The 23,896-nt window shown below is 46.4% G+C and overlaps 1 protein-coding gene across 7 annotated transcripts in view; it reads right to left on the bottom strand.

Moving 5' to 3' along the window:
• Nucleotides 1-23,896, bottom strand: part of MYO5B (myosin VB) — a 291,350-nt gene that overhangs the window by 139,893 nt on the left and 127,561 nt on the right. For all 7 annotated transcript variants that reach the window (XM_083465667.1, XM_083465669.1, XM_083465672.1 and 4 more), the window contains exon 5: nucleotides 14,225-14,381. In XM_083465667.1, the coding sequence (XP_083321793.1) occupies nucleotides 14,225-14,381 (157 nt within the window). The remainder of the gene's footprint in view (nucleotides 1-14,224; nucleotides 14,382-23,896) is intronic.

Genomic DNA, 23,896 nt, shown 5'->3' with positions numbered 1-23,896 from the left:
CGATGAATATCTATGAGTTTTAAAAATGGGCTTATCTGGAAACTAAAATGCCACTGGCTTTTAAGACTCTTTTGAGAAAGTCACGTTCATGTATGATGTCAGGTGTGGGCAAGGTAAGAGTGGGGCTTTGGAAGTTATAGCCAGGAGCTTAAGAGTGAGCTCCTGATGGTTCCCCTTTGTTGGGGGAAGGTGTGCTCCCACTCTTTGCTACATACAGCCAGCCTTTGAGCCTGCCTTGCTAACGGAGGGGGATGTGGCTTCCTTTCAATGGAAAGCGCTTCTCCTGCCCAGAACTGCTCTTTGGATCTCTGAAGACTGGAGGTTCAAAGAGCAGTGCAGGGCTGCTAGGAAAACAGTCCCACGCTGCTCCTTAAGCCTCTGATTTCAGGTGTTGTGTCCCCAAGGAATGAATTAACAGATCAGGGGTTGTCAACCTACTCCCTACAGCCCACTAGTGGGCGTTTCAGGATTCTAGGTGGGCGGTAGGGGGGTTCTATGGCACAAGCTGAATCTCCTTCCATCGAGCACTGGTGGGCGGTGAAGGAATGACCGTCGGGTGTGGAGAACACTTCCACCCGCAGACAAACCACAGCTGTCTGAACATCATGCCCTCTATCTAACCTTTGGCTTTCTCAGTGGTCTGCCGTGTCCTGTCTGTGACCTTTGTCTCCTTCGTCATACATTGTACAAGGAGAAAATGACACGGTGGAAACAGGTGCCAAAATAACTTTGTACCACCCCTCAATTGGAAGATGTGTAAAGGTCACAGTCCAAAATGTATCTGACTGGTTTTGCATATTGTGTTAATAAAAAGAGCCTCGACAGAGCTAGCTGGCAGCTTGCTTGTGCACAGCTCACCTGCATTACCAACTCCTGCCTCATGCCTCCACTTCAGGGCGGTAAGAAAATTTCACCATCAAGAAAGATGCATTCGTGGGCGGTAGGTATAAAAAGGTTGACTACTCCTGTACTAGATGGTCTTCCTCAAGTCCTCTGAATGGAGATGACATACCAAAAGAGGACATGCATTTCTCTCAACCTGAGATTCTAGCAAATGCTGATATTTTTTAGGGTAGCTGGATGCACTTGCACCTTTCCTCAAGCGGCATACTTGAAAATAAACTCAAATATCACAACGCGCCATAAGCTTCCAATGACCTCTTTCCAAAGAAAATCAAGGCTGGCTAAGCATGTGCCCTTAGGAACGCCTCACCACTCAGAGGAGAGGGTGAGGATAATGATAGGCTCCAGAGACAATTTTATTGATTTGCTGCCAACTATCTGATAGTTTCTTTAATAATAGCAGCTTGGATGGAAGTGGCAGAATAATGCCTCTTCAGCAATAGCACCCTGGCATTTTGAGAACCGGGATAGTGTTACAATGCGGGTGTGGGTGTGGGTGTGAACGCATATAAATTAACACGTACAAAGGATTAGAGCAGGGGTCCTCAAACTACAGTACGCAAGCCAGATCCGCACCACCAGGGTCCTGAACCCGGCCTGCCTGGCAATTGCAGAACCCGCCGCTGTCTAACAGGTCTATGGTGAAGGGAAGTGTGGTGTCCCGTGCGCAAGCGCGACTTCTGCATCTGGCCTCCATTGATACTGCGAGTGGTTGCATAGCTGTCAACTTTCAGATTTGAAAATAAGGGATCAGCAGCCTCACCTGTCCCGGGGACAGTCTACGGGATATCTAACAATCCGGGATAGCAGCAGGAAGTGCGGGAAACGGCGCTGGAATAAGGGAATTTCCCGCAAAAAAGGGAAGGTTGACAACTATGAGTGGTTGGTTGGTTGGTTGGTTGTGGGGAGAGGAGGTGGTGCGCGTGCAAGAGGAAGAACGATGCGATCCTGCACACACGCAGCAGGCAGGCCAGCGCTTTTGCGCTCTCTCTCTCCTATGGCCCATGGCTGAGAGTTCCTTAGGCTGTGCTGAGCAAGGCAAGCGACTCGGGTGAGGCAGCTGCAGGGGGGGGGGAAGGTTGGCCGCCCCCCACTTTCCCTTTTCAGCTGTTACGCTCTGAGGCGGGACAGGGAAGTGGCCATTTTGGGGGCAGGGAGCCTCATTCTGCCGCCTGGCAGAACAGGTGGGAGGAGGCCCCACCTCAGAATTGAGACGGGCAGTTGCTGAGGCATCTCTCCCCCAGCCTCCTTGGTCGGGGGTCAGCCACGACCAGGTTTTAGCAGTGACAAATATGGAACCGGATATTGACCATGTCATTAGCCAAAAGCAGGCCCATACTTCCCACTGAAATACAGCCCTACCTCATGTTACGTTTGCTTCATGTTACGCTTTTTTAAGGTTGCGTCCCGCGGCGACCCGGAAGCAGTGGCGTAGCGTGGGGGTGCAGGGGGGCCGGCCGCACCGGGCGCATCATCTGGGGGTTAGGGTTAGGGGGCGCAAATCCACGGGTTAGGGGGTGCAAATTACTTGCCTTGCCCGGGTGCTGACAACCCACGCTACGCCACTGCCCGGAAGTACCGGAAAGGGTTACTTCCGGGTTTCGCCACTTGCACTTCGCGCATGCGCACAAGCACCGAATCGCGCCACGCACCTGTGCAGACACGGCGCTTCAGGTTGCGGGCTTTTTATGTTGCGAACGGGCCTCCGGAATGGATTCCGTTCACAACCAGAGTACGCTGTACTTATAAGTTATTTTGGTTAAAATCATTCTTCATTTTAAATATTGTATTGTTTTTCCTTTTGTGTGTGCACTACAAATAAAACATGTGCAGTATGCATAGGAATTCGTTTATTTTTTTTTTAAAAAAACTCTAATCCGGCCCCCAACAGTGTCCGAGGGACAGTGAACTGGCTCCCTGCTTAAAAAGTCTGAGGACCCCTGGATTAGAGAAACCAGGTGCCTTATATTCTGTAGGCAACCTTTCGCTTCTTACACGGAAAGGGAGTGAAAGTAAACTCTGAGAATGATCTCTCTCTAAATCACATTCAGAGTAAACCCATTGAAATTAGCAGACTTCCTATTACCGATTCCAGTGGGTTTACTCTGTGCATGACTAATGTTGGGTATCAACTTAAATTATCGTGCATTTTTAGTATATATAGACACCTACCTCTTTATATGATGGTATTATACTGACCATAAAAATAATGGAGTCAATATTTTAAATGGGAAAGACTTCTCCCTATTTATGTCATCTATCTGCTTTTCAGGTATTTTTTAAAACATAAGATTTTAAAAAAGTGTTATATATGTGAATGGTTGTAATACAGTGGTACCTCGGGTTAAGTACTTAATTCGTTCCAGAGGTCCGTTCTTAACCTGAAACTATTCTTAACCTGAAGCACCACTTTAGCTAATGGGGCCTCCTGCTGCTGCCACGCCGCCAGAGCCCGATTTCTGTTCTTATCCTGAAGCAAAGTTCTTAACCTGAAGCACTATTTCTGGGTTAGCGGAGTCTGTAACCTGCAGCGTATGTAACCTGAAGCGTATGTAACCCGAGGTAGCACTGTAGTTGTTTTTATCGTTTACATCTTTATGCCACTCTTCTTCCATTGTATGAAAACCTATCATTAGATAAAAATTGGGCCATTCCCAACTCCTCAATTTTATCTTCACAACAACCCTGTGAGGAAGGGTTTGACGGAGAGGTAGCTTCATAGCTGAGCAGGAATTTGACTCTGGACCTCCCCGGCGCTCCAGCTAGCTGCGCTGCAACCCAAATCTAGGCTGCAGAGTAAGACGAGACGTGAGACTTTATGCCATCCGACAGCAGGAGAACTCAGATTGCACAGGCAGAGGAGTCTGTTGTGTTTACAAATTGGGCAAAAAGCCTCAAGCCTCTCCAGGAGAAAGAGATGCAAATTCTTTTTTCCTTGCCTCTCCATGCAAGGAAAGGAGACCTAATAGCAGGAGTCAGTGAACAGAACAGAGAAGCGGCGGCTACCCCAGGTCACCTCCCTGCATAATGCACGGAAAGTGCATTTCCTCCTAATGGGAAGCAAAGGACATCCTGCCACACATCAATTTGACATATAAAAGTGGCGGCCATGTGTCCTATTTCACAGAGAAGAGTCCTCTAGTTCAGGCACGTCCAACGGGTAGATCGTGATCTACTGGTAGATCACTGGACGTCTTTGGTAGATCAGCGGTAGATCACTCGCTCCCCCCCCCAAAGAAACTCAACCACTTTGGCTTTCCAAAAAAGCTGAACAACTTTGACCTGAACCCCCCAAAAGGGGGTAGATCGCTGCCAGTTTTTAACGCAGTCTCTTGGGAGTCTCCCCGTCCCCCGTTCTAGTTTAAGAGATTTCCTGTTCAAGCATGGTTTAAAGCAGGGGTCGGCAAAGCTTACTTTGCCTGGACCAGTTCACTGCCGTGGAGCCCCCTCCGCGGGCGGGATGGTGGGCACACGTGAGTACGTGCAATTTCCAGTGTCTGCACAGATGTGATTTTTGGCGTCTGCGCATGCACAGATGTGTTTTCCAGCACCGTGAAAGTGAGTCCCCATGCTGCACTGGTTTTGGTTCGGTTCGGGGGCTGGTAAAATGACCCCATGGGCTGCTTGTGGCCCATGGGCCTTAGGTTGCTGACCACTGGTTTAAAGTTACCCAGGAAAGGAGTTGCCCATCAACAGTTAGCAGCAGTTGGACAGCAAAATGAGCAGGTGCACACAACTCACCTGGGTAAAGATGCATGCTGTTTTAATTTATTTCTAAGTTTGCACCTACGCATACATATTATGTGCTATTTTAAGCACATATCTGCATTATGGTTTGTCCTCTTTTTCTTTTGCAAATCAGGAAGTAGCCACCCAAACCATAAGCAAAGAGCACGTGTTCATTAGGAGGTGCTTATTTAGCAGATTTATAGTCCACCTTTTCTCCTTTTAACTCGGACTTGTGTTTAATTTTTTAAAAATGCTTGCTATTTAACACGCTTGCTATTTACCACGCAACAACGGCGGCAAGAGTCTTAATAGCACAAGGATGGAAGAACGAGGAAATCCCGACCAAAGAACTGTGGCAATAGAAACTGATGGACTATGCGGAATTGGCGAAATTGACACACAAACTACGTGATAAGGACAACTGTGACTTTAAAGAAGAATGGGAACCTTTTACAAAGTACTTAAAGAAACAACAAAATGAATTGGACTCCTTGGCAGGTTTTGAATAAACACTCACAAACCTTTTATTGGTAACATATAGATAGATAAATTAAGGATCTTTACAATTTTATAATATGCAGCGAATAGCGTGTGCTGAAAAACCAGAGAGAGGAGCTGAGGGAAGTCCGTGTGTGTGTGTGTGTTCTTTCTTGGGGAGGGGGGAGGGGAAAATGGGGAGGAAAAATGAGGATGATGTGTTTTTGATGAACTGTTATGTTGACATTCCTAATAAAAAAGATTTTTTAAAAAAGAGGGTTTTCCCTCTGTGACTAGCCCTGAAATACAGGCAACTAGCTTCTTAGCAGGCCAGTGTGGGGAAAGATCAGGCTAGTAACTTTTGTAGTCTTATTTACAAGACTGATTCAGGCTCTCGTGGTGTCCTACAAAGATGCTGGAATAAAAATTATATTCCTTCTCAACTGGGGGCAGGACTCCACGTACAGATCTTCCGCCTTTGAACAAACCAGAAGTTACCCTCCATCCCACACCTGATGTCTACTTTGGAGGGCTTTGTCAGTGGGACAGCGCCCTCTACTGCCTTCCTCCAGCAGTGCCTCAGCTGTAGCTGTAGGTCAAGCCGTTCCTGAAAACAACCCTCTCAACCCCACCAATCCAGAAGCAGAGAATACGTCCGTGTTAGGAGGACAGGGCTGCCCCTGCCACAGAATTATTTCCAGTTAGCTTAACTTAACAATGCTCACTGATTGTTTGTATGTATGAGCAAGCTAAACTCTGTGCCTCATAGTTCTCAAACTTTATCTGCATAAGTCCAGTTTCACACATGCAGTAGAAGTGGCATGTTCTGGTTTATAGCACTGCACAGAGAAATATTGTGGGCACTCATAATTAGAGGGAAAGAGCCATTGTAGGCCTCAAAATTATGTAAACTTATGAAAATGGAAAAATGTTGGGCCAATGACTTGAAATTTTGCCTACCTGAATCCACCTGATGAGGTCTAAAAATGTGCTAAAAATTGCCACAGGGACAGCAAATTTTAAAATGCTGAAGATTAGCACATTGACTCCTTTTCATTCTAATTTTTAAAGAAGCTTATATATTTCTTTCTATTCTGGGTGAGAACTACTGGTGTACTTCGTTCAGGCTTGTTGAGGAAGGCATTCTGTCATCATTTGAAGTTATAAGCAGTGATTCAAAGGTTTTCCTGCCCCATTAAAAGTCTGTGAGACCAATTAGTGACAAAATGAGGCGGTGTGTGCACAAATCAAATTCTGAAGTGAGAATTTTGCCATGACTACAGTCATATTTGTAGAGGGAGCCACCTAGTGGGTGATATGTACAGCACCTATTCCCCCAGTAACAGAATATAACACCATGGTGCAGTGGTAAGACAAGGAGTCTCCCATGAAGAAGTAGGCTGCAGCACTCCAGAATGCAAGTTTTTAATGTTACTCCACAAAACACACATTGAAAAGTAGAACTACTGCGCAGCAGAGCAAAAATTTCCAGAAGGGCGGTCATATTAATCTGTTGCAGCAAAAACAGTGAAGACTCTTAGAAAATTCACAAGTGCTAGGGGAGAATGGTTATGTAAGCTTTCAGAATATTTAGAATTAGCCAAATTGACAGATATAATAAGACAAAAACCAAAAAGTGAAGTGAAAAAGGAATGGGAGTGCCTAAATGAATACCTTAAAGGCCAAGGTTTGAGGACAGAAATCTGGCTGAGTCTGGAATAACCTTGTGAAGTGAAAGGATAAGAAAGAGGGATTTATATCTAGATGTCAGGATAGAGATGATAAGGAAAACAGGAAGATACAATGAGAGGTAAAGGAGGTGCTGTGGGATTGGTGGAAGTCAAAGTTTGTTATCCTTTTTAGTGTTTATATTATTAATTTGTAAGATCTGGATTTGTTTTTTTATATGCTTGTTTTTGTGTTTTGTGTATTGTTATTTTTTGGGTTTTGTTGTTGTTGTGTGGAAAATACTAATAAAATTTACTATTTAAAAAAAACCACACAAGTGCTATTTTTCTGCTTTCAGGAAGCATTTCTTTTGGGGCATGGGAGTTACATATGGCAGCATTCAAAAACTATATCATTCTGCCAGCAGTTCAAAGCACTATGGTCCACTCTACCACCTCATTCTTTTGTGGGGCTCCCTTCTGAAGTTTTGCACATGGCGAGTGGATGACTGGTACAAAACGTCACTTGGGCTTCCATGAATTCCAAGCTCTGCCCCACCCACACAATATTGTCATTGCCACTTGCCATTCACCGCTTCACTTCAAACTGTGCTGAGCCAATCACAGAGTCGCCCAAAGAAATCCTTGAGTGCTTTAAAACAAGATTTACAATCCCAGGCCGTAACTGAAGCTAAAAAGGGTATATATTTTGTGGCTGAAATCCTGCAAGGAAGATGATGATAATGATATTAACATTTCTGAAAACAACCTCTCCTTTTCATCATAGTTTGTGAAGTAGTGATACCGGAGGTCTGGTTGTAAACCAAAACAGGTTGTAACCTAAGGCACGCTTTTGCCAATGGGGCTTCAAAAAAAAAATATTGGTTGTAATCCAAAAAAAGGGGGTTATAATCCAAAAAAAAGGGACACACACTTCAGGGTTTGACGTGGTTGTAATCCAAAACGGTTGTAACCCAAAACGGTTGCAAACCAAGGTAACACTGTATGAACAAGGTTTTTATTAAACATCTAAATGCATAAAAGTGACCTTCAGGAGGGTCGCGATGAAGCTGCTTCAAAGGCCGCAAAAAAACAAAAAAGTAGGAGTGGTGTCAAGTTCTCAGGTTAAGAATCTACCATGCAATCTTTAGAGATAAAATTGCTTCAGTGCTGCCTGCCCTTCACAACAGCAGTGTGGAGTTGACCTGCTTGTCGCAATATTTGCCAAGGACCCAACATCACAGCAAAGTGGCAGAGACACTCACCTGAACTTTGCAAAAATTCCACGAGAAAGTGGCTTTTCTAGGTTTACCTTGTTTTGAAGTAAGAGATTCATCTTCTCAGGTTCATACCTCTTGAAAGTTCCCCCCCCCCATGCCTGAACAATTATCCTTTGCATCAGGGTCGGCTCTATCAGGAAGCGAAATGAGGCACCTGCCTCAGGCAGCAGAGGCAGGAGGCAGCGAATTTGTGCCTCGCCCTGCTTCCTTGACTGTTTGGCCCACAAAGCCGCCCAGGAACCTCCTGCTTAGCTCCACAAAGTCATCTTCTGCTTGCCTCCCCTCTTCTGCCACTGTGGCCCCAGCTCATTCTCTCCTCCCTCCATCCCCTTACTCGTTATCTGTTTCGTCACTGCAATCCTGGGGGGCCACCATCCTCTTTTTTTAAAAAAATATTTTTTATTAACTGGCCAATCACATCAAATTAAATCATATCACATAAATTCCGAATTACAAAGCCGAATTTTAAATTTTGTTGGGGGGACCCATATTTCAAGATCCGAAGGGGGATTCTGATCATCTTTTTGCTGCTGCGTTAATGTCCCAATCAGTCCCAATCAGTCCAAACAAAGTTCATAGTTCTATCCCATCTTATCTTGCTGTTTCCACATCACATCTTGTTCATGTATTTTCTCTTTTTTCTTTATGATCTCTTCTGATAGTCTCATTAAGCCGATAAACACCAATAGTAATAATAGTCCTGTGTGAATTTTCCGTTCTTCCAATCCTCAAATCGAGATGGTTTCCATATATCGTCTCCTTCATAGATAACATCACTCTTTCCATCATAGTCTCGTAAAGCTGTCGCTCTTAAGTCCCACTGAGGAGTTTAACCCACAATATATAAACAGCTCTATTTCTCTCTTTCTCCTCCCAGACTCAAGACCTCCGACAGAACTTCCCAATATGGCGACGGCATTTTTAACTGCGTCATTCCCAAGCTCTTACACATTCCACGCTCTTCTTAAAACGTGCTTTGGTTCGAAAGTTTATCTCCACACAGCCTTAAATCCACAGCTTAAGTCCTTAAAACGACATTTCTGATTCATAAGGGGAAGGGATTCATGTTTAATCACATAGGCTGGGGGCCACCATCCTCAAGCCCCAGTCTCCCGCCTCAGTCTGAGGGAGAGGTCCTTTCACAGAACAAGGCATTCTGCACAAGGTGGTCCAGGGGACTGCCTGCGTCACCATGACTTTGTCACAGAAATGATACCTTAAATTCAAAATCTGAAGTGGCAAAAGTTACACTTCTCCCATGTCTTGCTTCATACCCTCCTTGAGTGCTTCTGCTTGGCTGGAATGTGTATTTGGACTATGACGATGCCCTTCATTGCCTGGCTAGACAGATGTGGTGTGTGTGGGTGGGTGTGGGTGTGTGTGGACACCTCTGACCTTTTTTGTGCATGGCTGAAATGAAGCCTACTGTACAAAGATGAGTCACATCTAAGGTTCCACTCAGTTTTGCATCTGGCCCTGCCTGCCACTGGGATGTTGCCCAAGAGAGATTGTGCCTTTGAGCTGAAAGAGCTTCTCAACTACTGGCGCAGCCCAATTACTGGGCAGTGGGGTGGGTACTGAACATTAACCTTGTTTTGATGAGTACCATTTTATTCTTGTGGTGGCAACGGCAGCTGTTTCCTGATACCATTTTCCTCCTCCTCCTGTGTCCTGGCTGCCCTTAGTCTCTTTTGTCTCTGCTGCCATTTAACCTGACTGGCTGTGGTGACGCATGCTTATGCAAGTCTGTGAGATTGCTGACAAAAATACATGGAACAGCCCAGCCCAGGTGATGGTGAGGGCAAATAATATGAAAATTGGCATTGAGAGAAAAGGCATTGGGACAACCCGAAAAGGTCGGCAAAGAGCATTGTAAACAAAACAGAAAGCACTTCTCAACTCCCGCTGACAGAAACACGGTTAAGAAATTTCAGAACACCCCTAATTAGAACATTTAAGTTATAGTGCAAGCGACAGAATGTGTTTTGCGCTTGTCGCTCCTTTGATTCGCACCACCTAACTAAGCTCCCTGTGAGGTTCCCTCATTGGGGATTCACCTCCTCACGTCTGAGTTATGGTATCTGGTTTTGCTAATTCCATCCTCTCATCAGCGCTCTCTTAAATTAAAAAATCTGCCATGAGAACACAATCCCGCAGGGATCGCAGCTTTATACAACCATCACATAGAATCTCAATTACTGTCATTCGGATCCGATCATCTGTGTTTAACAGAATAGGGAGGAAGGAAGCAATTATGTGATTGTTGCAGACAGAACCGTCTTCTGCAAACACCGTAATAAAACACAGGAGAGTGGCAGAGAACAAACCACTCTCGGAAAGGAAAACGGAAGCAAGGCCCAGGGACAGATTAGCAGCACCGTTAAGAATAAGATCTTCCCTGGGCTCGAGAGCAGGTAAGCAGACTTAACAGAATCTCATCACACAATCGGTGTTTTTTAATTTGTAATTTAAGGCAGCAATGAAAACTCCCAGGTTAAATGCAATTTGAGAGTTCCTGTTTTTCAGTTATGTTCCCAGAAGCATCTCATGTACAGATCGGAAGATAAAAATGCATTTTTATTCTGCACTGGAAAGACCTTCTCTGAAGTACCATGTTAGCATTGGGTTCCACATACCAAGAAACCTAACACTGCAAAATCGAAACTGATTCTCTGCAACAAACAGAGGACATTGCATTCCCCAGGGGGCACACAATTAAGTCTCTGTTAGTGTACCCACATCCACAGCCTCTCCTCATGGCATCCCTGTCTTTTGTGGCTTGGTCACTATAATCAGGCATACCAAAGCAGGATTTGCATCCACAGTACTGTTTCTATGCATTCCTATGGGGGTGAATTAATTCACCTCCTTGTATCACAAAAAGAGAAAGGGCTTCAATCAAGCACACCATTGATGGCAGGGTGATGCTTGCCCCTGCTAACAGAAGCAGTAGAAGGGAGCACAGTATGGGCAAGTTTTTGCCCCATCCCTCATTGCAGCCAACTTATTTTGCCCCATAGCAAACAGAGACAATCACAATCTGTCTAAAACAATCCTAACACTTTTACCTGCTCAAGGTGTTCCAACCCTGCAACTGGAAAAACTATGCGAGACTAGACAGGACCTTGGCCCGACCACAGCAAAGCTTTTGGGTTAATTTAAGCAGCATCCAAGGATCTTCCAAATTTCAAAAGGCTACTTGTCAAATGGTACAAGTCCTTGCAAAAGGCACGAGGGTGGCATTGCTACTTTCTTTGATAGCCGCATATCAGTGCATGCTTAAAAGTGCACAATGCCTATGCTTTAAAGGCCAGACCTGAATGCAGGGTTCAGCTTAAAAGATTCAAGACAGCCTTGTATTGGCTGCCAGCCAGAGCTTATAGCAGAAAAGCTTCAGCATCTCTCTTTAATGGGGGAAAGAGGAGCCTGGGCAACACTAGCCAAGCTGGCAGACATCTAACAGAGTCTGCCACACACGCGGCAATTAATTCTCCTATCACTACGAATTTGAAAATTAGAGTTGGCAGTAGAGCGCTCATTTATTTTCAGGAGCAAAAGGAAGAGAGTACTCAGAAACTGGAGCAGTTGATAAAGAAACCTCTGTCAGTGCAGGAGAACGAAAACTTGGGACACAGATATTAGATTCAGCTCCAGCCTCCGCAATGATGCAGTGAGCACAAGGGGGCTACTAAGATCATTCCAGAGCCCAGCGTATAGGGAAGCCCAAACAGAGCGAGCTTCATAGACTCCTGAGCCACTGCAAGGTGCTTGGACTGTGTTGATCCTCCCTCTCTTACACCCTGCTGCTCTTCCAGCCCATCTGTAAGCTCTTTGAACAGTATTCTCCAACAGGCACTGTGCACTGCAGTTTCCATCATACCCGGGTAGCGTGGCCAATGGTCAGGGATGACAAGAGTCGTAGACCAAAGCATCTGGTTTATGTCATGCCCCAGACTATAAACCTTGGCAACTCAGAAGGGGGGATGGAGCCACCCTCTGGTCCGTCTATGCACAGCTGCAGAAACTAGAGCATGAATGTCAGGGGGCTGCCATTGGAACAGGGGAGGGAGCCAGGGGGATACAGAGCGCCTCCGGTGCTTCTGAGGAGCAGCGCCTCATCGAGCGGTGGGGAAAGTCACGCCTCCAGTGGAGCAGAGTGGGAAGGGGGGAGCCAAGCGAGGGGGGAGGGCTCAAGGATGCTAGCCCAGCTAGCCAGGAGGCAGTAACGCCGTTTCCGTCGCCCAGCTTACGCAGAGGGGTGAAATGTAAGGAGGGAAGGCAGAGATTTTGGGTGTCCAAGTTCTTAAGTTGGAGGGGAAACCGGAAGGGGCCACTCCTGGAATCTGCAAGCGACTAAGACGGACATGAACTTTGTGATTCTGCACTGTATATAGTTTGCACCAATAAAACCTGTAAAAGACAGGTCGGAGTCTTGCCTGGTTACTCATGAGCAACCGCCACAGGTACCTGGAAATGAATGCCTTCCCCTGAATCCTGAAGAGACACCTCTGCCACCAGAGTCCAATGACTAGTTCACAGACTTCTCAGGAGGATCAGGAGAGTGCTGAGACAAGATCTCGAACTACCTAGTCCTGCAGTTGCTCTAAGGTGCTGGTGAGATAATTTGGATGTTCTGCCTCAACTGCACAATCACCAGCTGTGGTCATGAAACCCACCCATAGATCTCTCTCCAAGGTGCTGAACCCACTTTGTTTCGCCTTCCTGTGTGCACAGAACCCTGGGATCCTCTGCGCTTGGGCTGGCTTTCATCCGTAGCAGTAGGCATCCCCATGGGTCAGGATAGTACAATGTTGCATGTAAGGCTCTACCCAGCTGAAAGAAAGTTCCCCCTGAGCCCCACACATTGCCTCTGTAGAGTTTAGCAGAATGCCCTCCAACCGAAAGCCTGCCTGTTGCCGGCAAAGCTTTCTTTTGCTGAAGACTGATGAATTTTCTCTGCAGCAAAGCATAGTAGGAAAGGGCATGCTAAAAACAAAATGATTTGACATACCGGAGAACAAAAGAGCATCTTTGAAAAAGGAATATTGATTCTGTTTCGAGACCAGGCTAATGCAAGTCTCAACTTCTGAAGACTATTATTGGGGTTGGGATCTGAATTCTCCATTAAAAATGAGCTGGGACAATGTTGACACGAAGTCAAATTTGCAAGGACTGGCTGAGGCTGAAGTTACACAGCTGAAGGCAGCACGAAGGCAGCATTAATCTGCATTCAATCTTCCGAAACAACAACGGCAAGAGCAACAGAACTTAAGAATAGACTGTCTTGAACCAAGCAAACTTTGAAATTTCTAAAGGCGGGTAAAACACTAAAGACCACTTTCCATGTCATGTGTTGCTGGCAGGAAACCCCTGGCAGCAGGCACAAGTCAGTAGCGTCACAAGCACAAGAGGGGACTGGAACTTTGATCTGGTTGACTCAGAATAAACCCCCACCAGCCCTTGCAGATGCATCTGGAGGGGCAATGAGCTGAAACAGGGAATTCGCCAATGAAAAGCCTTCCATTTCCCTGAGGTTCTCCTAACTGTTCATTTCCACATTCTGCTTCAGCTTTCATACAATGTAAAAGCCGCTTCCAGAAAACTAATGGAACATAGTGCATGCTTGGTATTCATTTCCTGATTCAAGAAAAAATAATATCTGTTTGAGACCCCCTTAATTCGGAAAGTCACAGGAGTAAAGTGATGAAATTGGGGGTGGGATACCGCCATGCAGTTCTTCTCTGCTGTTTTCATGGGGGGACTATTATTTGAAGAACCAACCCTGCATACGGAACATAGCAGTGGGGTCCATTCCAGATCAGCTCACAATTAAGAACTTTGGAAACGGATCGAGAGACAGGCCCCCTGCAGAAAATGTTGCATAACTTCAAATATTTTCTGCAACATCAGTTTGCTCAAACAAATTTGGATGCCATAATTTCAACGCACTGAACGTTTTATGGCTTATCGGTGTTTATTTTATTTCATGCATCTCAAATATTTTCCACTGCTCTCTTTTCGTTTGAAATGTTTTTGCTTTTTCAATGAAATCTTTCATCTTGTCTTTATCTCTCTCCACAAGGTGTACGTATCGTAACAGAAATGCTCTTTCCCTCCCAGATTGCCCCAAAGTAGAAGTATTTATGCCACAGTTGAGTTGGCCCTTACCTCCATGATAGGACTGGAAGCCAGAACTTTCTCTTCAATATTGGTTTCGCTGGAGGAGCCTCCAACAGATGCGAAGTAGCGCATGGCATATTTGGCAGAGACGGTTTTGCCGGCACCAGACTCCCCGCTAACAATAATGGACTGGTTCTTCTCATCCCTGTATAAGGAAGAATGAGGCAGGTGTTACATTTAACCTCTTAACATTGCTCTCTTTTCTTGGCCGGCTCATATCACTTCATATTGTCTGCCTCCCATGTGAGTTCCATTTAGCTGGAATTGGCCAATGGCTCTTTCATTCCATGTAAAGAGTAGAATTGATATGGCAAGGATCTAAACTTCTCAGTTATTTGAAACTTGGTTTATTTATTTCAAAATGTGTCCTGCCTTCCTAAAATGTTAAAGGTAGGAAATGGAGAGAAAGAGAGAGCATATTTGCATGCGCGAGCACAAACACACAGAGCTGTTCGCCTCTACATAGTTCCATCCTTATTTCAGACATTGTGATATATCAATATATTGCAATGTTTAGCTGGTGATATATCGTGATGTTGAAAACCTGACATCTCCCAGTCCTAACAGCTGATCCAATACATTTTGCCACCCGAGGTGAAGAAGAAGATGGTGCTTCCCCATTCCTTTTACAAAGGTGACCAGACTGGTATCTTCATCTTATTTCAGCACTAGAAATTAACCACACTCTTGAAATCGGGAAGGGAACCATGTACACCAGTGTGAGATCCTTGGAAGATGGTACATAAGGTGGTACATAAATGTTATAAATAAATCAATCCCTATTTTTGCAAGCCTGCTGGCATACATTGTTTTCCTCACTTTTGTTCTGCATCTTTAACTATTACTATTATTTTTTTAAAGGGCCATCCCAGCCAATGAGGGATCACACAGCGAACATGTTCATTGCATGGTGCCATAGTCATGTGGTTGGCCACTGTGTGAACAGGGCGCTGGACTAGATAGGCCATTGGGTTGATCCTTCAGGCTCTTCTTATGTTCTTAATTAACCCATTAATGTTTAATGTGCTACTAATCCGAAGTGGAACTAATCAATAGATGGTTTTGATTGTGCTTTATTGCACTTAATTGCTTTGATGTTGTTAGCTGCTTTCATGATCAATATGGAAAGAAGGAGCAGAAGTGTCTGAAATAAATAAAAATCTTAAGCAGCAAAACTCCAGATCTGGAAAATACTTGAACAATGTTAAGAATCTTGTTGGTGGGAGGGAGGAAAGGGACTCATTTTGAGGTGACAGAGGATTCACTGCACTCAGTAGCTCCTTATACCTCCTTGTGATTAGCAAACCCAGAAATATGCAAAATAAGCAAAAATGCAAAAATATATTTAGTCTGCGTGATTAAAGCAGCTCTCCGAGCTTTGCTTACGACCAGCGAGAAGCTGTGGTACCTTATTTATTCAGATTTAGAGACCACCCTACACCACATAGCATGAGACTATTCAAATATTATATTAACATATCATTAAAAGTCTCCTCTTTTCTGCTAGCTTAAACCTGATCCTGAATCAACAACTCAGAACAGATAGTACAGAATTATGATTCTGTCAGTGCAACGGAAGCACAACCCAAGCTTTAATCAGAACCAAGTTGCTTGTGCCTCGTTGAACATCCCAAGAACAGAAACCACAGATTGGCTGGAAGTTAATTTAATGCAAGAACCCTGTGAGGTGGGTTAGGGCTGAGTGGCCCAAGGTCACACACTGAGCTTCACTGCAGGGCAGGATTTGAACTCGGATCTCCAAGCTCCTACCCAAGGTCCTACCCAAACACTCTAGCCTCTATGTCACACAGGCACACTCTCTGCCTTCCTCCTGCCACCTCATCATTGGCACTTATGCACTGACTGCACTTATGGCCTAGGGACACGGGTGGCACTGTGGGTTAAACCACAGAGCCTAGGACTTGCCAATCGGTGGTTCGAATCCCCACGACGGGGTGAGTTCCCATTGCTCGGTCCCTGCTCCTGCCAACCTAGCAGTTCGAAAGCACGTCAAAGTGCAAGTAGATAAATAGGTACTGCTCTGGCGGGAAGGTAAACGGCATTTCCGTGCACTGCTCTGGATCGCCAGAAGCGGCTTAGTCATGCTGGCCACATGACCCGGAAGCTGTACGCCGGCTCCCTCAGCCAGTAAAGCGAGATAAGCGCCGAAACCCCAGAGTCGGCCACGACTGGACCTAATGGTCAGGGGTCCCTTTACCCTTTACCTGCACTTATGGCTGCCCCTGTCTTTCCTCCCATGGATTTGTTTGGATTTATTTGTTGCCCCCAAGATGGACCCCAAGGCTGTGGTTGCCAATGAAAAAAGGGGAGGGGAGGCTGCCTGTTTCCCACCTCCTCCCTTGATTTCAACAGCTCTAGACCAAGTGAATGAGGCTTGTAGGTCTGCGTGTGTGGAGGAGGAATAGCCACACAGCCTCTGCCCTGCCCTGTGGAGGCTGGCTCTTCCTGGTGAGCAGCGTTAGAAACTCAGATATATAATATAGGAGCCATATCACTCCTTAAACCAAGGTTGCAGTCGCCAAAACTGAAGGTCTAGTTGCCATTTTGGAGCAAGACAGCTCTGAAGTTTTGTTTTTCTAAGGATGGACTGACTACTGCGATTGATTCTCAGTTAAACGCCTGGCTAGTTCAGATGACAGCCTTGAGCCAGGTTAAGAGCTTTGAGAACTTACCATATTTTTCGCTCTACAAGGCGCACCCGACCATAAGACGCTCCCAGTTTTAGAGAACAAGAAAAAAAAATCTCTTCCTCTCTGCGCTGCACCTCTCCAGCAAAGCGGGAGGAGAAATGGAAGGGGCTCCATTTCTCCTCCCGCTTCGCTGAAGGGGCGCTGCGCAGAGGGGGAAAACTGTGCAGCGCCTCTCCAGCGAAGCGAAGCCAGGAGAGCAAGAGGGATCGGTGCGCACCAACCCCTCTCGCTCTCCTGGCTTCGCTTCGCTGGAGAGGCACTGCGCAGCTTTCCCTCTCTGTGCAGCGCCCCTTCAGCGAAGCGGGAAGGCGCTCAGAAGGCTTTGGGCGGCTATCCCTGAAGCCAGGAGAGCAAGAGGGATCGGTGCGCACTGGTCTCCTGGCTTCAGCAAAAGCTGCGTAGCCTGCATTCGCTCCATAAGACACACACGCATTTCCCCTTCCTTTTTAGGAGGGGGAAGTGCGTCTTATAGAGCAAAAAATATGGTAAAGAAGAAAAGCCCCTTGATCCAGGGACAGTCCATATATATTGGCCTATTCCGACCTCTTTTTCTTAATACATCCGCTGAGGCTGCACAGAAAAGGCAATTTGTTTCCAAGAAGAAGAAGAAGAGTTTGGATTTGATATCCCGCCTTTCACTCCCTTTAAGGAGTCTCAAAGGGGCTAACATTCTCCTTTCCCTTCCTCCCCCACAACAAACACTCTGTGAGGTGAGTGGGGCTGAGAGACTTCAGAGAAGTGTGACTGGCCCAAGGTCACCCAGCAGCTGCATGTGGAGGAGCGGAGATGCGAACCCAGTTCCCCAGATTACGAGACTCCCGCTCTTAACCACTACACCATTCATTCCGAGTGTACAGATAAAATATAACTGATAAGGATTCTACAGGATGGGGGATTAATGTATGGAAGCAGACTGGGTCCAATGATCCTCATATGGTGGAGATATCAGGCCCCCGTCCTTGCACCCAGGCATCTTCACTTGGTCACAACTGGTCAAAAGCTAGGTGAAAAATGCGCCTGGCTCCTGGCTAATTTCAAACACTGCTGGTGAGGGGACAAAGGCTATTGGTTCTCTTCTGTTATTCCTCATTGCTCAAGATCTAGGCCGCCAGGCATGTCAAACCTGACATGTCAATCCTGAGATTCAGGCCCAATGTGGCTGAACGCTCTCTCTCTTTTTAATAAAGGGTTTGGGGCTCTAGGGGCTGAATAACAATGGAAGGAGTGGGGGGTTCCCAGCCCATCGCCTTCTCATTCCTCCACTCTGGACCTGATGCTTCAAGATGGCTCTGCCTGGTGTAGGCCTCTTTCAGCAAGCAGCAATTGCACCCAGAGCCTCACTGGACGTCTCCCTCCCATAGATCTATCCAAGCTCTCCATTTGGCTCCAGACCTGCCGGGACTCACATGCAGGTAGGTGCCTCTGCCTTCGAGTGCTAACAGCCTTCTAGGCAAAACATGCTTCAAGACCCACTGCTCTGGAGAAAATTTAAGATTTGCCATCTACTCTTATAAGCATCTGTCAGGGGTTCAGGGACAGAGGCACAGGGGAGGCAGGAGATGGAGAGCGATGGGGATGAATCGCAGGACAGCGAGGAAGAGGATGACAATGACTCAAGGCATTCCATGAGTCTTTCCAGCGAATCAGAGGATTCCCAGAAGGGGGCGCCGGTGGTCAAGGCAAGGGGAGCCCCAGGGGAGACGTGTCAGGAACAGGTGGCCAGTGGGGGATCCCAAAGTGGCAGCTGGGCGTCTGGACCAGCCTCCCCGCCAGAGTGCAGCGAAGGGGGTGGAGGTTTCAGTGTATCAGGAGAAGCAGCTCCGGCAGCAGAAAGGGAAGGGGGGTCGGAGCAAGCCACCCTCCCGGAAGGGGAGGGGAGTAGTGAAGGGAGTAGTGTAACTGTCAAAAGGAAGGTTAGAGGTTGGGCGCGCGCGCCAAGTTCAAATGTCGAGGCGCGCGGAAGAACAGGGAGCCCGGAGGAGGAGCCAAGTCCCAAAGCCCGCAGGAGGGAGGGAGAGCAGTCTGGGGATTCCACGGCAGGGGAATCCAGGAGGGGCGAAACCCCAGCGGGCAGGAAGACCCTGCGGAAAAGGAAAGAAAGGAAGAGGTGGAGCAGCGCAAGCCTCTTAAACTGGTGCAGGGGAGGGACTGACTCAGAGGGGACTTCAACGGTCTAAGAGTAACAGACGTGGGGCTGCGCGCCTCGGTTGTAAAGCAAACAATGAACTCCAATAAACACCTTTGTATATAAGAAGAACTTGGCGTTGGTCTTTTGTGAGCTGAGACCTGAGGCAGCCTTGACAGCATCATACACAGAGGGCGATTTTTAAAAGAAAAACTGCATGCATTAGAGAACAGAGTGGACTCTGCAGAGTTTCCAAAGATACCATGTGCTCCTTTGAGTCATGGGGAATCCCAAGACTGACAGTCACTGCCTGGTGTCCAAAGTACCCCACCCATTATGTCCAGATGGGACTTTTTTGTGAATCAATCTCCAACATCCCAGGATGAATTCCACTGCCATGCACCATTTAACACTTTGATTTCAAACCAGATGTGTTTCAAGTACCGTATTTTTCGCTCTATAAGACGCACTTTCCCCCTCCTAAAAAGTAAGGGGAAATGTGTGTGCGTCTTATGGAGCGAATGCAGGATGCACAGCTATCGCTGAAGCCAGGAGAGAAAGCGGGATCGGTGCGCACTGATCCCTCTTGCTCTCCTGGCTTCAGCGATAGCCACGCAAAGCCTCTTGAGCGCAGCCGGAGCGCTCCTGCCTCTTCGCTCAGGAAGCTTTGCGTTGCTTTCTTGTTTCTTGTTTTCCTTCTCTAAAAACTAGGTGTATCTTATGTTCGGGTGCGTCTTACAGAGTGAAAAATACGGTAAGTTTCAACCAGAGGTTCTTCTCTTGCTGAAGGGGTGGGGAAAAAAGAAAATGGACCCATGATAGCTACTCTTCACTCTGCTGATATGGCAGCGGAAGAGAAATCTAAGCCACATCAGACAGGCGGGTAGAATGAAGGAATAGGCAGGACAATTACCCCACACCCAGAATGAAGACTCAACGCTCAAGCATTTGGTTAAAGGTTATATTTATTACTATAAACAAATAACACCTTGCGCCAAGCAACCCAACAAGTGCAGGCAGTTATAATCTGTAAGTGCAGGAGATTTCCTGCCTGCTTCCAATAGCCAAACCATCCAAGAGAAGCTCCATCACTTACACAGGTGTGATGGTGCCTCTCCCCCAAAAGAGAAGTTGTGGGGGTGTGACCTTTCCAAGCCACCCCCCCCACTGTTTAGCATTCACCAGGTGGCACACAGCAGGTCCCAATATCACAAAACCAAACCCCTCTGCCCCCCAGCTGAAACCGCAAAAAGAGGAAGAGCTTGAGGGAGGAGCTTCCTTCATATGGGAGGCTTGCTCCCCAAGCCTACCAGCCCAAAGAGGCTGCATCAAACTTGAACCAGGGGCCATGTGGAGAATCCCTCACCCGCTCCCTTTGGAAGCAGACCTTGTGAGCCTTCCTCCTAAAAGCGGGTGGGGTAAATTCACCCCAACAAAAGCCTGGAAGTGGCATCGCCAAATCTGCACGATGCTACCAAATGGGAGAGACAGATTGTAAGCATTCTCCTACCTGTGCAGAACAGAAAGCAATGTTTCCACATGATGATTCCTGTGGTTGTTCTAGCATAAAAACTTGCACCCCACTCTTCTAAATCCCACATACCTATGGGACCGACTCTCCTGGTATGCCCCGCGGAGGACCTTAAGGTCCACAAATGACAACACCTTGGAGGTCCCAGGTCGCAAGGTGGTTAGATTGGTCTCAACTAGGGCCAGGGCCTTTTCAGTACTGGCCCCGACTTGGTGGAACGCTCTGTCACAAGAGACTAGGGCCTGCAAGACAGAGCTGTTCCGCCTGGCCTTTGGTTTGGACTCAGTCTCACCCTTATGTTGCCCTCCCCTTATGGTCTTGATCTATCAGCTACTTTTAAAATGAGGCTGCATTTTAAATTGCATTTAAACCTGTATTTTAAATTTGTCGTCCCCCCCCCCCCCAATTATGTTTTTACTGTGATTTTATTGGTGTTAGCCACCCTGAGCCAGCTCTGGCTGGGGAGGGCGGGGTATAAATAAAAATTTATTATTATTATTATTATTATTATTATTATTATTATTATTATTTTGCATGCTGGCAAGTGTTTTGTCTTGAAGCCTCAGAAGGTCTTTCCAATTGCTGTGACTTAAGGAAAGGTCAACTTCCTGCAACTGTTTCAGGGGTCAAACCTTAAATACGGAGACGAACAACAGGAAGCCACACAAGCCAATCTAGTCGCCAACAGCTTCTCATCTGAAGCCAGTTCCAAGCCATCAGACGGGCCAAAGACAGAGGTGATTGCTCACTAACTCCCATATTCCAATAGAAGTAAAGGCTCTGTCGGGGTCGCATCTGAGTCACATATAGGGCCAGGATACTTTAAGGACCGCACGTCTCCTTATCTGCCTAAAACCTTCAAAAGGGCGTCTATTCAGTGGTGAGACCCTGGACTATGCAACACTCGCTCTACCCAGAACCTACCTAGATGGCATTTAGATGCCAGGCCAAGGGCTTTAAAAACATAAAATTATACGCTGACTGGACACTTTTAGGTTTCTGCTTATATGTTGCTGGTGTTTCTTTTTAATTGTGCTGTTTTATACTGTTCTTTAATATTGTTGCTTTCATGTTTATTTTTAATTTCCTTTGTTGTAATGTGAACTTTTGGTAAGTCCTGGGAACCCGGTGAAAAGCAGGAGGAAATCAACTCAAACAGATCAACCAGCTACCCCTACCCTCCCATCACAGTGGGTGATTTTGTATTTTGGCTCACAGCTGACGGGAAGGAACAGAAAGTCATTGGCTGCTGCTGGCATAGGTCTGGATGGGTGAAGTCAAACTAGTCCCCTTTAAAACTAACGCTTCAGTTCTCCGAAAAACACCAAAGCTGCAAAGAATTTTTATTTATTACTTGTACTCCAGGAGAGATTGCATGCGTTTGTTACACAATTTGGTGTACTGCTCCCCAAGACCCCATATAAAAACCCCTCCGACAGCCACATCAACAAGCTTAAGGAACACTGGAAAACCCCTCCATCATCCTTCCCTTAAATTACGTAGGATAGAGATGGATCTATGGGTAGCAAACCGCTATTGTTCTGCACAAAACAGCAAAAAACAAATCAGAGCATAGACACTCCATGCTCTTCCCATTGCAATAAAAAGCTTGATGACGCTTTACTACTACATACTGGTCCAGGTTAAGCATTACAGGAGTTATCAATAAAGCAGTTGTCCTATATGGAGAGCATAGCTCAATGGCGAATGGGGTACTTTAAAGAGAGGAATAAGAACTGTGTCCTGTTCTCCCCACCCCGATCTGTGATACTTCACTATAGGTCAGATGACAAGAGTACCCACAGCTGCAAAAAAAACAACAACAAAAACCACTGCAGTAGACAGAAACAGACAAAAGGACGCACTTCTTCACACAATGCATTAATTGAACTTGGGGAGTTCACTGCCACAAGATGTGGCAATAGTCTCTAAACTTAGGCAATGCTTTTTAAATTCCTAAAGGGTAAGCTGATCAAAAGGAATCAGCCATGACAATGGGCTCCTGCAACAAAATGCAGCTGAGCATTCTCACCTAACAGAAACGCTCCTGTTCAGGGTTCCAGCCAGCCATGTGCTCCTGCAAGATACTCCATTGCACGTTTTTCATTCCACACCAGTATTTCCATTGCTGAGGTCAAACAAGAGGTGACGGCCACCCATCACTTTATTTCCCTGCTTATGGGCTTGCCTTGGCAGAAAAGCAGAATATTTGGCTAGGTGAAATGTCCACATAGCACAAAACACTTTTAAAAGGACAAAAAATATATTCAGCAACTGTCAAGCCCCCATGTGAGGAATATAAAATTCCACCTCTCCAGCTAGTGACCCAAGAGAGAGATGAGTTTCCAAATACTGTATTTTTTGCTCTATAAGACTCACTTTCCCCCTCCTAAAAAGTAAGGGGAAATGTGTGCGTGTCTTATGGAGCGAATGCAGGCTGCGCAGCTATCCCAGAAGCCAGAATAGCAAGAGGGATTGCTGCTTTCCCTGTGCAGCGATCCCTCTTGTTGTTCTGGCTTCTGAGATTCAGAATATTTTTTTTCTTGTTTTCCTCCTCCAAAACCTAGGTGCGTCTTGTGGTCTGGTGCTTGCAACCCCCCCCACCCCCACCCCCAATTGCAGGTAGACCAAGCAATACCAAGGGAACTCAAATCTGGATGCAACAAGTTTTCCAGATCTGCCAAATTCAGGAACACAGCTGTCAATCTTCTCTGCACATTTCCCCCCCTAAGTGCACACCCGCTAAGGCACACTATACATATATACAAGGAATCCCTGTGGACAACAAAATTGATAAAAAGACCCGGCAAACACCATTTGTTGCTAATGCAATCAGCCTGCCAAGCTTTCTTTCCCCTCCCTCCCGTTTCACAAAAGATTTGCCTGAACAGCTGACCCCTTGTTTGTTCAGAAGCACTCAGCTGGGTGCTTCAGACCTAGCCAAGTTTACAATTTGGATTTGAATGGCCAGTTTTAAGACATGAATCACAGAATACAATGGTGCCAGCATTCTCAGCCTTCCGCAGGATTTTGAGCGGTCCTCGGCAGGCTGCCTTTGGTGACGGCCGTCTCCCTCATGCATACTGCTGCCTGGGCTCCCAGCGGCAATGCTGCAACGAGGAGGGCATAAGGAATGCATGAAGCAGCCCTCACAGATCAAACGTCATTGCTAGAGCATGTGTGTCGCTGTCTGATACAACCTCTGGCAGTGTACTCTTTGCAATGTGCCCCATTCACACACTCAAGCACGAATCATCGTGACAAGACATAGAGAAGAGTTTATGTGGAATGGC

This window comes from Podarcis liolepis (assembly GCF_965112155.1).
Source record: "Podarcis liolepis genome assembly, chromosome: 11".
NCBI lineage: Eukaryota > Metazoa > Chordata > Lepidosauria > Squamata > Lacertidae > Podarcis > Podarcis liolepis.
This window is presented reverse-complemented; position numbering and strand designations above follow the sequence as displayed.